Source organism: Urocitellus parryii, chromosome 5, assembly GCF_045843805.1.
Source record: "Urocitellus parryii isolate mUroPar1 chromosome 5, mUroPar1.hap1, whole genome shotgun sequence".
NCBI lineage: Eukaryota > Metazoa > Chordata > Mammalia > Rodentia > Sciuridae > Urocitellus > Urocitellus parryii.
The window spans coordinates 10,874,118-10,889,031 of NC_135535.1; the positions used below are offsets into that span (position 1 = coordinate 10,874,118).

Sequence of the window (14,914 nt, forward strand, 5' to 3'; positions counted from 1 at the left end):
ATCGACGGCATGGAGGCAGGAGGGAGGGAGGGTGCCCCCGCCCCCGCCGTGCTGGGGATGGAACCCAGGGCCTCACACATTCTAGGCAAGAGTTCTACCACGAAGCCACATCCCCGGGCCCCTAGAAATATTTTAAAGATGAGGAAACTGAGGCTCAGGTGAAAAGTCGCATGTCCTAGCTGCTCACAGAACAGTGGCAAAGTTAGGCTTGGTTCACTGATTTGTTCAAGCAAGGACATAGATGAGCACCCACTACACACCAGACATCAAGCTGGGCACAGGGATCGAAACTGAAAGCACGTTCTTGGAGGAGGGGTGGTGTGGCTGACATGGACGTGGAGGCGCAGGGTGGGAGGGCTGGGGCCTGGAGGAGTGGTCAGCAGCGTCCAGGGGAACTGGAGGTGTTCTCAGTGAAGGCGCAGGTATCAGGCTGGAAGACTGTGGGACAGACCAGCAACCAGCCAGGGGGACGGGGTGGGGGGCAGGCATTGTGACCTGGCAAGGGCTGTGGGGGGACAGCAGGGGTTTGCAGGCCACTGTGGGAATCTTGGGCCACTGGCTCCTCAAACGCATTTCACAACCACCTGGGGGCGTCAGAACCCCAACACTTGGGCCCTGCCCCAGACGAATGAGACCAAGTCGCTGAGGACTCCAGTGCTGGTCAGGGATCCCGGGAGGTCAGGACAGCCCTCCCGGAGAGGCTCTGGGCTGGGAAGGGCTCGCCTGGGTGGGTGCTTCGAAGCCCCACCAGGGGGCGCAACAGAGCAGGGCCAGACAGGCTTGGGGGCTTAGCCCCGCAGAGGAGCCAGGACCAGGGGATGGCAGAGCAGCTGGGTGCAAGGAGACGGTGGAAGGTGAATGGGGCTTCTGGGCACTCACATCTCTCCCCCGCCCTTGGCCCCTTGGCAGGCCCCACCAGCAACGTCCTGCAGAAGGTGGACGTGCAGCTGGTCCCGCAGGACCTGTGCGGCGAGGCCTACCACTACCAGGTGACACCCCGCATGCTGTGCGCCGGCTACCGCAAAGGCCAGAAGGACGCCTGCCAGGTGACTCCCGGCCCCTGGGCCAGAGGCAGGAGGGTGATGCTCATGTCACCGGCCATTTGCCACCTGCCACCCAGGTCATGGCCCTTCACGCACATCAGCCTGCTGGGGCCTCAGAGCCTCCCAGCAAAGATGGCTGTCCCCACCTTATAGATGAGGAGACGGAGGCCCAGGAGGCTGCCCCTGCCCGCCACAAGGCTGGGGCCCGGGTGGTACAGTGGACACTAGGAGGCTGGGAGGGTGGGTGAGGGATGAGGACTCAGCCACATTCCCACGACAGGCAGGACCCCACGGAGGCCAGGCAGGGCCGGGCTGTCCCCAACAGTTTCCAAAGGAATGTGCCTTCCTATCACCTGGCAAACCTTACCCTGATGCGCCTGCCTCCTCTCTCCCCCTCAGGGTGACTCTGGTGGTCCCCTGGTTTGCAAGGAGCTCAGTGGCCGCTGGTTCCTGGCAGGACTGGTCAGCTGGGGCCTGGGCTGTGGCCGGCCCAACTACTTCGGCGTCTACACTCGGATCACAGGAGTGATCGGCTGGATCCAGCAGGCACTGGCCTGAGGGGCTGCTGTGTGCCCAGTGGGGGCCATCTCCTGCCTAGGACAGAGCCCAGGGCGCCCCCTGGACAAGGCGTCGAGTATTCTGGGGGCAAAGAGATGGCATCCTGCCTCCCAGCCTGCTCCCTGCCATTTGCCCCAGTGAGAGGCACAAGGGGGCAGGAGGCCACCAGCAGGGGCCAGGACTTCCCGAGGGCCCAGGCCCTTCACCTTGATCAGTGTCCTCTCCTCACTGTGGACTTGGTGGGGAGGGGCTCAGCAGCCAAGATGCTGGCTCCTAGGTCCCTGGTAGGAGTATGAGACCCCACCCCAGGCAGAGGCCACCTGGGTGACACTGGTTCCACAGGGCAGATTCAGCTAAGAAGCTTCTGGTGTCCCTTGGGGGTGAGGGTAGAAAGTGCCTGGTTGGAGGGGACCCTCAGAGACTGGGAGACTGACTGCCAAGTGGGACAGCAGCCACCATAAGCCAAAGGGTGGGGCAGCCCCAGCTGCAGGGCCCCGAGCCACCTGCCTGCCACTGGGGCTTCCCAGCCAGACCCCCCCCCCCCCCCGCAAATAAAGCCCCGGCTGGCCTCGGCCCACTGTCGGAGTCCTGCTTCCTGCTCAGCCTGCTTGCCAGGGTTCCAGAGGGCCACCAGTGGGACAGTGGAGGCCACCTGCCCAAGCCCTGCGAGAAACCCCAGGGAAGCCAAGTGTAAAGACCCTCAGGCCGGCATCGGAGACCGGATAAGGACAGAAGGGCTCCTTCCAGAACCTGAGGGGAAAACCAAAAGGCTGAGTGGGGGAGGATGTCCCCACTACGGGGCTGAGCGGAGCCTGGAGCCTGGCCTCGGCCTGCCCCTCCCTGCGGCCTTGAGGACGCCTGTCATGTGGTCCTCCTGCGACCACAGATGCCCTCACAGTGGGGCGCAGTGTGGCCGGGGAAGCTGGGACTCTGGAGGCCAGGCAGCTGGCCTGAGGGTGTGAGGAGCGGGGCTCTGGGGCTCCGAGTGGCCAGGGCAGGGCTGGGCCTCCCAGGCCAGGGAGGAGCACCAGGCAGGGCCAGTGCGCAGGGAAGAGAAGCTGTGGGCCAGCCGGGCTGAGGGGAGCCCGGAGGGCCAGCGAAGGGCTGGCCCAGGAAGCTCTGACCGGAGCCTGACCTGCCCCCTCAGAACCGGCCAGCAGAGCAGCGGGAGGCGTGGAGGCTCCAGGGCAGGAGACACCATAAGGCAGAACCGCCAGAGGAGCCCAGGGTGGAAAGCAGGGGCCTGGATGGGCAGGGCAGTGGGGATGGGTGCGGGTCACCGGTGTGCCCTGGGGCAGTAGTCAGGAGCCCAGAGGCCGGCTGGGGCCGTGTCAGCACAGAGAACTCTCCGGAAGCTTGGAACTAGAAAGGGAAGTGTGTGGGGGGGTGTCCATGGTGGGCGAGGCCACGGGAGGGGGTTGTCGTGCGGAGCCTCTGCTGGGTGGGAGTGCAGGGGCCAAGGCTCTCTGGCTCTGGGGTGAACCGGACAGCAGGACTCTCCATGGTGCTCTGCTGGTGGGCCACTGTCTCAGTCCAAAGCCCAGTGCGAGGAGGGCCTGATGCTCTTTGAAAAGCCCCCACGTGACTCTCAAAAACTGGACACAAAAAGGGAGCTCACCTTCAGAAGTGTGTGTCCCCGGGGGACGTGGTGACATCCTCCAGCCTGTGGAGCCCAGGCCTGGCATGGCCTCTGCCTGGGGGTCACTGCTCTACAAGGGGCGGGACTTGGCAGGATGAGGGAGTGGAAGGAGCTGGCTGGGCAGGAGAGGAGCCGAGGGCCAGAGCCTCGAGGAGGGGGGCAGCAGGCCCGGTGTCCACGTTTCCCAGGGCCTTGGGGTCAGGGCTGGTGGCAACAAGGAGGGGGCCAAAGGTGGCAGGCCAGGGGAGTCAGGGGCAGAGGGGCTGCCTGGGGGCCTGTGTGCTCGTGGGGCATGGGAGGTGTCGAACGAAGGCCCTGGGCAGAGGACCTCGCCTTCCCCCACCCGTCCTCCCCCACAGTGAGTGACAGAGGGGTGGGCCTGGCCTTTCGGGAAAGCCCCTTCCTCTCAGTTGGTCCACAGCTCCTGAGTTCAGCCCCATCCCCAAAAGCGGCCCAGAGGGAAAGGGAGCCACAGGCCGGGCTGTTTCTTCAGGTTTTATTCCACGGCGGCGGGCGCAGCTGAGGCCAGTGCCCATCGCAGGCAGTCACAGTGCGGAGGGGCCCCTCGCTCAGCCCCATCACACCCAGACCCTGCCTTGGGCAGAGGGAGGAACGTCCCCCTTCCCTTCTCCCTGCGTAGCCACTTGGGCCCCATGCAGGCCAGGGCCCTGCAGCAGCACACGGGTGGGCGCGACACGGCCCAGGCGAAGGCCAAGCTGCCTGTCCCTTCCTTCTGACAGGGCCAACCCCGCACCCGTCACCCTCACTACCTGAGTCTCCATGTGCATGTCATGCTTGGGGCTGGCCAGGCTCTCCCAGCCAAGGGGGTGAGGGAGAGCAGCCCTGGCTCTTAGGGCCCCCGGGGACCTTGTCCTCGCTGCACCCCACAACCACCCTGTGTGGGGAGGTTCCCCACTGGACCCCAGAAGGCTGCGGCTCAAGGAGGTGACGTGATGGGGCCAGGAGGGAGCACAGTCACCGTGCCACAGGGGCCCCTGGAGGAGGAGGGGACAGAGGGTGCTGGGAGACACAGCTGGGCAGCGCCACACCGAGGCCATGGGCAGGTGGCTCTACCCAGGGGTCCCAGGACCCACCTCAGGCCTTGGGAGGTCCCAGTGGGTCCCTGCCTGGGCCCTGGAGGCAGAGGCAAGTCACAGCCCCGGAGGTGCAGGCAGAAGTGGCAGGGGACAGAGTGCGTCTTCCTTCCCAGGCCCGGGGCCCACCCCATGGTACAAAAATAAAGGATTTCAGATGGGAACCCCAAGTCCCTGCAGGTGATCTGGGGCCTCATATCCGGGTGTCTCTGGCTTGTAATAGCTAGAAAATAAGAGGGGGAAGGGCAGGAGGATGGGAGGTGCGGGCAAAAACCAGGGTGGGGTGGGGGTGCGAGGAGGGGTGCGCAGACAGGGAGAGGGCGAGAGGGAGGCCGGGGTGGGCAAGGGGGGAGAGAGAGAGGCGAGTGAGTGGCGGCTGCTTCTGGAAGAGAGGAGGCCGAGGCCCAGAGTGAGTCAGAACCCAGGAGGAAGCAGGGAGGGCGGGGCCGGGCCAGGTGGGGCTGCGTGGTGGCTGCTGGGGGGGCCAGGCTGAGGGCGGGGACGGGGCCGGGCTGGGAGGCACAGGTCACTGCTGTCCCAGGTGAAAGGAGTAGGAGGGAGCGGCCGCCTGTCCCCACTTTATAAGCCCAGAGAGGGACAGCAACTTGCCCAAGGTCACAAGCACACAGATGAGACTACGTGGGGACGTGCGGGCCCTGACCAGGGTGTGGCTGCCAGGCTCTGCTGCTTCTGCTGGCTCCTCATTGGCCAAGTACCGCATACGGCCTGGCTTCTGTCCCCACCCAGAAACAGGACACTGTGCTACACAGTGACGCTGGAGCTCCTGGCCATGTGGGGCGAGGCCAAGGCCTGTGGCTTCAGCTGTCCTTCCCTCCCCAGCCTGGCCTGGTGCTGCCCACAGGAGGGTGGGCGGTCCCACACCCTAACCTCCTCCTGCTCTCAGAGCCTCACCCAAGGCTGGGGCAGGCTGGGAAGCTGGTGGGTGGGGAAGGTCAGCAGAAAGCTCGGCTCAAGTCCAAAGACAGGACAGGAGGCCCTCCTTGCTTCCACCCCTCCCTCCAGCTCCGCCAAGCTACAAACCAGGGATGGCAGCTCTGGGGGCGGGCGAGGGGCCAAGGAGAAGCCCTCACTGCCAGCTCAGCCTCGGGTCTGAGGGGGCGCAGACGGGAACCTGCAAGGAGGAAACGTGAGGGGCGAGGAAGCGGCAGGGCAGGGCCGGGCAGGGCCGGGCCTGCACCAGCCTCAGAGGTGCCCAGCGGGGCCGGCCGGCACAGAGGCAGCCACACTGCGCCCCTCCTCCCCAGGCTGGGGGGCAGGAGGTGCCAGGAGGGGCGAGGGGGACGGCAGGCAGGACGCTCTGGGACGCAGGGCCAGGGGACCCGGGGGGAGGGCACGGGAGGCCGGGGCCACGTCGGCCCCAGGGTGGAGGCGCGAGCAGGCAGAGAGGAGACCCGCGCAGGGGCAGAGGGGGAGGAGGCAGGGAGCAGATGAGATCCAGGAGGAGGAGGAGGTGGATGGAGATGAGGCAGGACCTCCAGTGGGAAGCAGAGGAGGAGGCGGCGGTGAGAGGGAGGGAAGGTGAGCGGGATCCTGAGGTGACTGGGCTGCAGAGAGAGCGAGAGAAGGGCGTCACGGCCAGGCCAGCAGCTGAGCTAACCCTGCGCCCTGCCGCCTGGCAGCGGCTGGAGGGAGGGCGGAGGCTCCCAGGTCTGGTTAGCGGCCATCCTCCTGGGGGCGGGCTGCACCTTTCTCCTGTGTATCTGCCTCCACCTGCACCTGGGCCACCTGCACCTCCTCCACCTCCTCCTCCTGCTGCCGCTGCTCCTCCAGCTGCTCCTCCGCGCTCTGTGAACCAGCCGGTGACCAAGGGAAGAAAGAGCGTAGACACTAACGAGGGGGCCAAGCGGGCTGCAGCTGTCCCCGTGGACCCCTACCTCGAGCGGAGGGTGGGCAGAGTGAGGGGCATCTCAGGAGAGAGGGCTGCAGCCACAGAGGCTGCGCCATCGTCTCCAGTCCCCCGGAAGCGTGGGGTCGGCCTGGCTGCTGGCTCCGAGTGCAGCTGGGACGCGGGCGGTGGGGACCCGTGGGTGGGAGCGGGGTGTCTGCAGGGTGGCTGGGAAAGCCTTGCTGAGGAGGGGACCAGAGTGGGAGGCCTGGGAGGCCCCTGGGCAGCACCGACCAGATCAGGGAGGCCAGCAACTACAGGTGGCATCCCAGGCCCGGGGCGCCAGCCTGTGGGTGGGTGAGGTGGGCAGAGGAGTCACAGCAGGACAGGACGGCAGACAGACAGACAAGAAGCCAGAGCTCAGTCTCCACTGCACAGGACAGGTCCCAGAAGGGACGCTCCCTCCTCCTTCCCGGCCTGGCTTGTGTCGGCTCCGCCAGCCGCACCAGGGCCCGTGGGAATTCCCACCAGCTTGGCTCCGGGCACGGGACCCCCACTCCAGCCCTCCCCACACAGCACCAGGCTGCCAGGTGCGCCTGCGGAAGGCCACCTCCTGCCAGGGTGGAGCAGGGCTGGTGCCCATGGGGCTCCCAGAGCCCCTGGTGCAGAGCGCCTAGCAGGAGGCCTTGGAGAGGGCAGGGATGTTGGACTTGGCTCCCCTGTCCTGGCCTAGGCTGGCTGGACATCAGCCCTGGGCAATGAGCTGGCCATCTGGGTTCCCAGGAGTTCCAAGCATGAGGCAGCGAGAGCAAGTGGCCTGTCCGCACCTCACAGAGAACACAGCAAAGGTGCTGAGAGGGGATGGCACTTCTCCAAGGTTGCACGGACACATACCATGCCCTGAGCCCTTGGTTCAACTCTGCCTCACGCCCCAACACCTGTGGCATCGTGTGTCCCTGGCTGTGCCCTTGGGCGGTCCCTTTGCACTACTCCCAGCCTGGGCCTGGGTAACGGGTGTGAGCAGACATGTCCATGGCATGGGATGGATGGCATGGGCTGGACCATGGGGTTATGGAGGTGCAGCAGGAGGGAGGGAGCAGCAGGGATGGCGGGAGGGCAGGGGCAGGAGGCGCCACCTTCACGCAGGGCCGCGGCTCACCTTCGCTTTACGGCTGGCCTCGCAGCCCGGGCCATGCGGGGAGCTGTGCAGCTCCTTGGACACCACGCACAGGAACTCGGCCTGGTCCTCGCTGCCGTAGTTGTAGGAGGAGCCGATGTTCACCAGCTGCCGGGAGAGTGGTGTGGGTCGCACCCCCAGCCCACCTCAGCCTCCTTGCCAGCCTGGCTTTCCAGAGGGCACCTGGGCAGGAAGCTGGGGATCTCCTCCCACCTGTGCCCCTCCCGACTTGGCTGGACCTGACCCCTGGAGGAGGGTGGCGGTGTCACCCCACCCCCAGCCCAGCCCAGATCCAGGCATCCAGTTTCCAAAAGCAGGTGGAGGCCTGTGAAGCATGCTGTCCCCTGATCCCAGAGTGGCTGCAGCAGCCCCAGGACGAGGCTGGGTGGGACCCGCACGGCGAGCGCCACAGAACATCCCCTTCCCTCTTGGAAGTTCCGAGAACCTGCGCAGCTGCCAGGCTCTGCCAGGCTCTCGGAGGCTGCCTTGGCTCAGGGTCCCCAGAATCCGCACACCCCCTTCTGGCCGACGAAGTCCTTGCACTGACGGGTCTCCTTCAGCTCTCGGGGACCCCCACTCAGAAGGCAGAGAAACTCATCAGCCCACCCCCGGCTGGGAAGGGGAGGGGCAGGGTTAGGACCTGGGGCCCCTCGAATCCTGTCTTGGGTCCAACAGACCTAAGTAGCAACCTTCTAGCAGCTGGCATGATGCCAGGGCCTGTGGGCGGTCCCAGCCAGGGCGAGGAACCTTCCTGGTGCCCTAATTTTCACGACCGTTCTGAGAAGGAGGAGCCACCTGCCCACCTCCCTGGGGACACCGAGGACAGGAGCTAGGCAGGCCAGGGTCAGAGAGTGTCGTGCGGGAGGACTCGGGGAGCCAGCGTGGCTCCTCACTGTCCAGCCTTCCTGGTCTTGGGTCTCGGGCAGGCTGCTCTGGGGTGTGGGCATGGGCTGGATGGCATGGGCTGGACCGGGGGGTTGTGGGAGTGCAGCAGGAGGGGGGAGCCCCCGGAGCCCCGCACCCTTTCCGAGGCCTCCAGTTGCTTTCTGACTCTGTTCTCTGAAGGCCCGAGCGGTGGACGCCAGCCACTCGTCCTACCAGAGCACACTGCTGGGGACAAAACCTCCCCACTGGATGGGAGGCATCAGAGGCACCATGACTACCCCTGGGGACCCCCCGTGGGGCTTCCCCGAGGGAGTGACGCCTGTGACCCGGCCTGTCCCCTACAGGACCCTGGAATCTGTGCCTGTGGATCTGTCCCAGGAGGTGTGGCCAGGCTCCCTGCACCGGAGCTGCAGCTCGGGCCACAGACTTGCTCACACCGCGGCTCGGCCATCACCTGCTGCCCCAGGACTGAATGGACGCCTAGGGGTGCTGAGGCAGTGCCTCCCGCCCGCCCCTCGGCCACTCTGTGCCCTGGGCAGCTTTTCCTAGTCTTGTTGACTTCAAAGATCCCCAGGTGGGGCTGAGGCGGGGGACACAGGGCTGGCTGTAGGAAGAGAGGGCCCCTCGCTGGCAGCCGGGGCTCCTGCTGCCCCCACCCGTGCACCCTGCCCACCTGCTCAAAGCGCCAGCCGTCAGACATGGTGGACACCATCTGCGTGAGCTCCTCCTCCTGGCACTGCAGCACGCGGTACACGTGCTTGGGCGGCACCTGTGGGCAGAGACCCCATGAACGGCACCTGGGGACGCACCCCCACACCCCCCAGGCATGTGCCCTTGAAGGCAGATGGGGGAGGAGAGGTGGAGGGAGCCGTGCCTGAGCACCTACTGCGTGCCAGGGGCTCAACACGTGTGATCTCGCCCACTCTTCCGCCACCCCCTGCTCAGTTACTCGTCCCAGGTCACCCAACTCGAGGGTGGCAGAGCCAGCACTTGAGCACAGAGGTCATGAGAGGGAAGGCGGGCAGCGCATGGGGGACATTCTGGGTCATCAGATGAGCCAGACCCCCTAGGACACTCAGCCTCCCCACCTCAGTCTCTGGGGCTGGGAGGTGGCCCCTCTCCACCGTCTCCTGCAGACCAGTTACCGAGGCCTGGGGTCCAAGCTCAGAAATGCCAGCCCCGGCAGCCAGGGATGTGTTCACGGAGGACCGCCTGGCCCAAGTGCACGGGCTGACCTGCCTGGCCCCCTGCAGGCCCCAGACCTTCACATCAAGTCCCTTCTACCTGTGGGGACAACACTTGGCACTAAATTCCACAGGAGGAAATTAAGGCCCAGAGAGGGATGTGACTGGCCTCAGGTCACACAGAAAAAAAGCCAAGCAAGGCAGGGACAGAACCCAGCCTGGGGCTGTGTCTGTCCCCCACCCAGGCTGCTCTGCCTCTCCCAGCCCCTCCTCCACCCAGCCCTGCTTCCCACCTGGGTCACCGTGTAGTCCTTCTCCTCCATCCGGTCCTTGATGATGCGGATGAGCGGGCCGATGTTGTAGAACTCCGCCTCCTCCAGCACGCCTGGCAAGAGCAGCAGTCACTCCTGCTGCCCACGCCCCGTCCTCCCTCGTCACCCGCCCCAAACCCACCTCCTGCTCTAGGCACACTCCCTGCCGGGTGGGCCACGTGCTAGGGCCAGGCCCTGTGCTCAGGTGACATCCTTCATGGCACTGAAGTCTCAGACCAGAAGTGAGCACTCATCACCTCCGCTGAGCACCGGGGAAACTGAGGCTCCCAAACAGGCCACAGCCAGTGAGCTAGGTCCCTCCAGCGCTCAGCACCGAGGGCTCTGTCCCACTGTAAGGGAGCGTGCTTCTATAAGTGCCCCCAACCACCATCCTTCACAGTCTGCAAAGCCCCCATGTGCACCTCGCAGTGCTGGGGACATGAGAAAAGCAGGCACCACTGTCCCCACTTTACAGTTAAGGTACTTGGAGGGACTAAGCAAGCCACTCCCCACCCGGCCCAGGGAAGTTGACGGAGCGCCCAGGGGCTGGACCTCCCTAAGGTCCTGCAGAGCAGGTCACCTCTGGTCCTTTCTTTGACTGGCCTCTGGGATCCCTGGGGACAGACAAGAAGTCAGCTATCTGCAACCTGGAAGAGGGCCCTCGACAGACCCCGACAGATGGCACCTGATTAAAAAATCCCAGCCTCTGGAACCGTGAGGAACACGTGTCTGTGCTTTAGGAGCACCAGGCCTCAGCACCCAGGCCTCAGTACCAGGCCTCAGTACCCAGGCTCAGCACCCAGGCTTCGCACCAGGCCTCAGCACCCAGGCTCAGCACTCAACATACAACTCCAAATGACCAACCCACCCTGCTGTCTCCAGGCCCTAACAGAGACGTGGTCAGTAACTGTTGTGTGACAGTCCCCCAGCCATGTCCTGGTGGGGCAGACATCTGACCCTGCATTGCGCAGCCTCAGGGCCAGCTGCTGCGCCCCCTCTACCACGGCCCGAAGAGGCCAATGTGGCTGTGGCCCCCTCTCACCAGTGGGGGCGCGGAGGCACAGGGAGCTCAGTAAGGTTCCCAAGGTCACAAAGCTAGACAGTCCTCTCCGATCCATCCCCAGTCCCTGTCTGAAGGTGCTGGAACCACAGAGCTCAAAGAACCCAGGAACCTGTCAATAGGCGCTGGCTGTGACGCAGCTGTAGCGCTCACCTCCCCTCTCTGGGGACAGGCCATGCCCAGGGTGTCTGCTCCCCGGGGCTGGGGCTGGGGCCAGATCCCTGCAGCAGTTCTGAGGTTGAAGCCCTGCTCTGTGGGAGACATCAGCCTGCAGATCACTGGATGCCACAGGGGTCAGCAAGGGGAGATGGTGGCCCAAAGTGGAGAGGGACGGGCCGACCCAGGGCCCACAGGTGTAGGACTCATGGCAACCACAGCCCCAATACCGCTCTCCAGAATACAGGTCACCATCCTTATTTTAGAGACACCCATGGAGAAGTGGAGGAAAGTGACGTGTCCAAGAGGGCCCAGCTGGTGAGCTGGCCAGAGCTACACCCTGTGCCCCAAGGAAAGTGGACCTGGCACCGGCCGCAGCTGCTGCTCCTGGCTAGCGCCTTCTAAGTGACCATTCTCCAGACGCGGCTTCCCCACTGTCTGTTAGGCCCCGACGTGGGTCTGGGAGGGGCCAAGCCCTGCCAAGGAGCAGCAGCCACCCCTGCCTCCGCCCACAGCCCTCTGTGCTGCAGAGGCTGCAGGTTTGGGGAAGAGTCCCTGCCCCACCCACCTGCCGGCTCCAGTCCTCACCAGGCCGACCCGGCGATGGCGACACCCGATGCCCAGCCAAAGAAGCCACAGCTCTTCCCATTGCCATCCCCACCCTTCCCCCACCCCAGACTCTGCCCACACCTGGCTTCCCAGGAGGCCAGGGCAGAAGGGCACCCCTGCCAGGAAACAGGCCTCGCCTCTATCTCCTGTGTCTCCATCACTCCCTGGCATTACCCAGGAAAGCCCGGGCCCATCAGCCTGAGGGAGACCCTGGGAACCGGCCCTGCCTGGGGGAACACAGCAGGAGGCAGGTGCCCACTGCAGCTGGAAGACAGGGCTTTGGGCCTCTGCGGAGGCCATGGCAGGCAGGCTGCAGAGGGCAGGGCCAGGACATGGGCCCCAGGCCAGTCCCCTGGACCAACTCACCCTCCTCAGCCATGTCCTTGTCCAGCACCAGCTTGCCATGCCGGAGGAAGTTCAGGATGGGCCCGAAGTAGGTGGGGTCACGGTCAATGAGGTAGGCCCCCGTTTCATCCTGTGGAGGAGAAGGCACAGAGTGAGAAGAGTGAGGCTGTCCCCTGCCCATCTGGCACACCAGCTCTCACTAAAGGCCAGGGATAGGACTGCGGGGAGCAGGAGAGAGAGTGATATGATGTGTAATAAAGCTTGAGGGTCAGACGGACCTGGGTTCAAATCCTGCCTCTGCCTTTTCCAGACTGTGTGACCTTGGACCAACAATTTGACCTCTCTGAGCCTCTTCACCCTACCCCGTAAGTATGGGTCACCATGAGCACACAGGGAGAGAGGTCTGAGTGGCACCTGGCCCAGTGAATGTCTTTCTTAGAGGGCCCCCTGAGGCGGGCCCCCTGTTCACCAGGTCCCTTGTCTTTCAGGGGATGTTTACAAGTTCCTAAAGGAGCGGCCCTCCCATTGGACACTTGCAGCCTGCAGGGAGGCAGGGCGGGCATCAGGACAACTCTAGAGAGGTTGGGGACTGGCCCAAGGTCACAGCATCAGAGGGTCACAAAACAGGGGACAGGGAACCTGAGAGATCATCTCCAGACCAGCACCTCTGGTTACAGAGGAGGGGGCTGAGCCCAGAACACGGAAGGGTCTCGCCCAAGGTCATGTTGGAGGTTTGCAGCAGAGCTGAGTGGGAGCCCAGGCATGGTGTCCTCTGGGCCAACCGCCTCCCAGCTGAGAAAGCACCCCAGGACTCCTGTGCCGGCTCCGGGACCCCCCACCCACCCACACCGGGAAGGAAGGTGTGGGCAACTCCGCGCCCAGTGCGGGAGCCCTGCATGGAGAGCAGCCCTCCCTGCCGGCGCCTCGGCGCCTCGGCGCCTCCCGGCACCCCCGAGGGGACAGCCCCCACCCAGGGCCGAGCTCCAGGCTCCAAATGGCCGCGGCCTGCGTCGTCGCGTTGCCACGGCAATGGGCACACCGCTCGCTCTCGGCTCCACTTCCTCCCCACGGCTGCCAGTCCCTCCCGCCTCCAGCTCCGCGGAGAGCAGCCCATCCGGGCCCCACGCTGGCGGCCGGGCCGGGTCGGAAAGCGGGTGCGGGTGCGGGGTGCGGGGACGGGGAGCGGGGACCCCAGCCCGCCCGCGCGCGGGCTCACCCGGTCCGACTGCAGCTCTTCGCCCTGGCACAGGCGGCTGAGGAAGGACTTCTGCTCGCGGCACAGCGTCTGCCGGGTGGTCAGGAACACGGTGCCCCCCACGTTGAGCCGCACCCACTTGCCCCAGCCGCCCGCGGCGCGACCGCCCGCCCCCGCCGCCGCTGCCTCCCGGGCCTCCATCCTCATCGCTCGCCGCGGTCTGCAGCCTCCGCTCGGCGCCAGCGGCCCCGCGCAGAGCTTGCCGGGAGTTGTAGTCCGCGCCGCGGGGCCGCCGCGCCCCGCCCACAGGCCCGCCGCGCCCCGCCCACAGGCCCCGGGAAGTCCCTGGACCACGTTTCTGTTTAGGGATGTCAGGTCCTGGACCCTGGGGAAAAATGACACCCCAAGCAAACAGCCTCCCATTTGTTCCCCTTTTTATGGCCTTTTTCTTTGTGCAGTCCGGGCTCTCAAAGAGCTGACAGAGGAAACTTCTCCCTGGAATTCCTGTGACATTTACCGTATTCCCTAATCTGTGTGTGTAGGGGGAATACGGGGGTGGGACCCAGGGCCCCCCACGTGCTAAGCCAGGCTCTTCCACGGAGCCGCACCCCCAGCCCAGTTCCAGGAGTGGAGGGTGGGCTCGTCTTCAAGCTCAGCATAGTTGGACTTGAGGTTGGTGAGCGCCTTCAGTTCGCCAGGTGCTTTGGGTGCACAGAGGTATCATTCATCAGTCTCTGGATCACTAGGCTTATTTTACACATGGGGCCACAGAGGTGAAGTGACCGTGGACTCACGCAGCTCGTGAGTGGCAGGCCAGCCCAGCCCGGTGGGTTCCAGGGGCGTGGCCACCACTGAGACCCCCCTCTCCTGTGTGTCTGCTGTGAGTGGCAGTGATCTCTGGAAGAGATTCCCCGGGAGGAGGAGTAGAGCTCTATCTAGACCGAAGCCAGTTTGAATTCTGGCTTTTGTAGGATGCCTTGGGAGAGGTCCCAGCGGTGGATAAAGAGAAGTTGAGCTGAGTGCCCTGGTTCTGGTCTGGAGCCAGGTCAAGGTGACTAGGAAGGAGGAAGGCAGGATGGGGGGGAGAGAGGTTGGGGAGCCGGCAGGGGGAGGAGGAGGTGCTGGCCACTGTTCCTGATGGATGCTCAGAAGAGCAGCTTGGGCTCTGGAGAACAGGGGACTGTCTGCAGCCTTGGGAGTGGAGGAGACCCCTTCCCCAAAGAGCATGTGAAAAGTCCCAGACAGAGGGGCCCAGGGAAGGGCTCAGGGGATGAGAAGGGGGATCCAGTGGGGGAAGAGAAAAGAGCAAAGTCTGGAGGAGGGGGAACCAGAGCAGTCCAAGAGCCCAGTGGTGGGTCAGTGTGAAACAGAGTCCACTGGAGGGTGAAAGTTGGGAAGGTCAAGTTCAGGGTCCCAGGGCCACAGGAAGCCAGGCTTGTCTACTGAAGGCTCCTCCCACTCCCCTCCTGCCCTCAGGGGCCCCCTCTCCCTGGCCCCAGCACTGGCCACCGCAGGCACAGGAAAACCTGCCTCCCCTCTGAAAGGACCTCATAGCCTAGAACCAGGTGCAAGACACCGGGGCCCTAAACAGAGCTGGCAGCTGCCACCACAGCCCTGCTCCTGTGGGGGCACGGCCTGGGGGAGGATGTTGGGAGGGGCTGCAGCCCCCTGTGGAAAAGGACCCCTCCCTTCCCTCCTACTGGTTCTGCTTTCAGCCGTCGCTGTGTTGGCTGAGCCCCAGATAGGCGCCAGACACTGAAACCTGGGACTGGAGATGCCAGAGGCTGTCACTGTCCCCAGGAGGGTTTGGTT

General features: G+C 65.0%; 2 protein-coding genes across 7 annotated transcripts in view; one reads left to right on the top strand and one right to left on the bottom strand.

The window, feature by feature from the left end:
- Positions 1-2,125, top strand: part of Tmprss6 (transmembrane serine protease 6) — a 33,296-nt gene extending 31,171 nt beyond the window's left edge. Inside the window, exons 17-18 of the mRNA XM_026410170.2 lie at positions 910-1,046; positions 1,443-2,125. Of these exons, the coding sequence (XP_026265955.2) occupies positions 910-1,046; positions 1,443-1,601 (296 nt within the window). The 3' untranslated portion in view covers positions 1,602-2,125. The remainder of the gene's footprint in view (positions 1-909; positions 1,047-1,442) is intronic.
- A 1,608-nt stretch (positions 2,126-3,733) lies between these two features.
- Kctd17 (potassium channel tetramerization domain containing 17) lies at positions 3,734-13,339 on the bottom strand. Of its 6 annotated transcripts, XM_026410151.2 has the most exons (9): positions 13,124-13,339; positions 11,929-12,037; positions 9,720-9,811; positions 8,916-9,011; positions 7,340-7,465; positions 6,041-6,140; positions 5,828-5,899; positions 5,376-5,466; positions 4,406-4,557 (listed from the first exon to the last, which is right to left on the bottom strand). In XM_026410151.2, exons 1-9 carry the CDS (start codon positions 13,307-13,309, stop codon positions 4,488-4,490), a joined length of 942 nt encoding a protein of 313 aa, XP_026265936.2. In that variant the 5' UTR covers positions 13,310-13,339; the 3' UTR covers positions 4,406-4,487. The 6 variants fall into 6 exon arrangements, with proteins under 6 accessions (XP_026265940.2, XP_026265936.2, XP_026265937.2 ...); XM_026410152.2 differs by lacking the exon at positions 5,828-5,899; XM_026410155.2 differs by lacking the exons at positions 5,376-5,466; positions 5,828-5,899 and having other exon boundaries at positions 3,734-4,557.
- Between the last annotated feature and the right edge of the window lie 1,575 nt (positions 13,340-14,914).

Bases quoted from the DNA above. Each gene is read 5' to 3' on its own strand.
- Kctd17 (XM_026410155.2), bottom strand. From the start codon at position 13,309: ATGAGGATGGAGGCCCGGGAGGCAGCGGCGGCGGGGGCGGGCGGTCGC. The intron at 9,012-9,719 runs GTGGGAAGCAGG...CTCTGCCCACAG, and splicing joins AGGACTACACGGTGACCCAG to GTGCCGCCCAAGCACGTGTA. The intron at 7,466-8,915 runs GTGGGCAGGGTG...CTCTCCCGGCAG, and splicing joins ACGGCTGGCGCTTTGAGCAG to CTGGTGAACATCGGCTCCTC.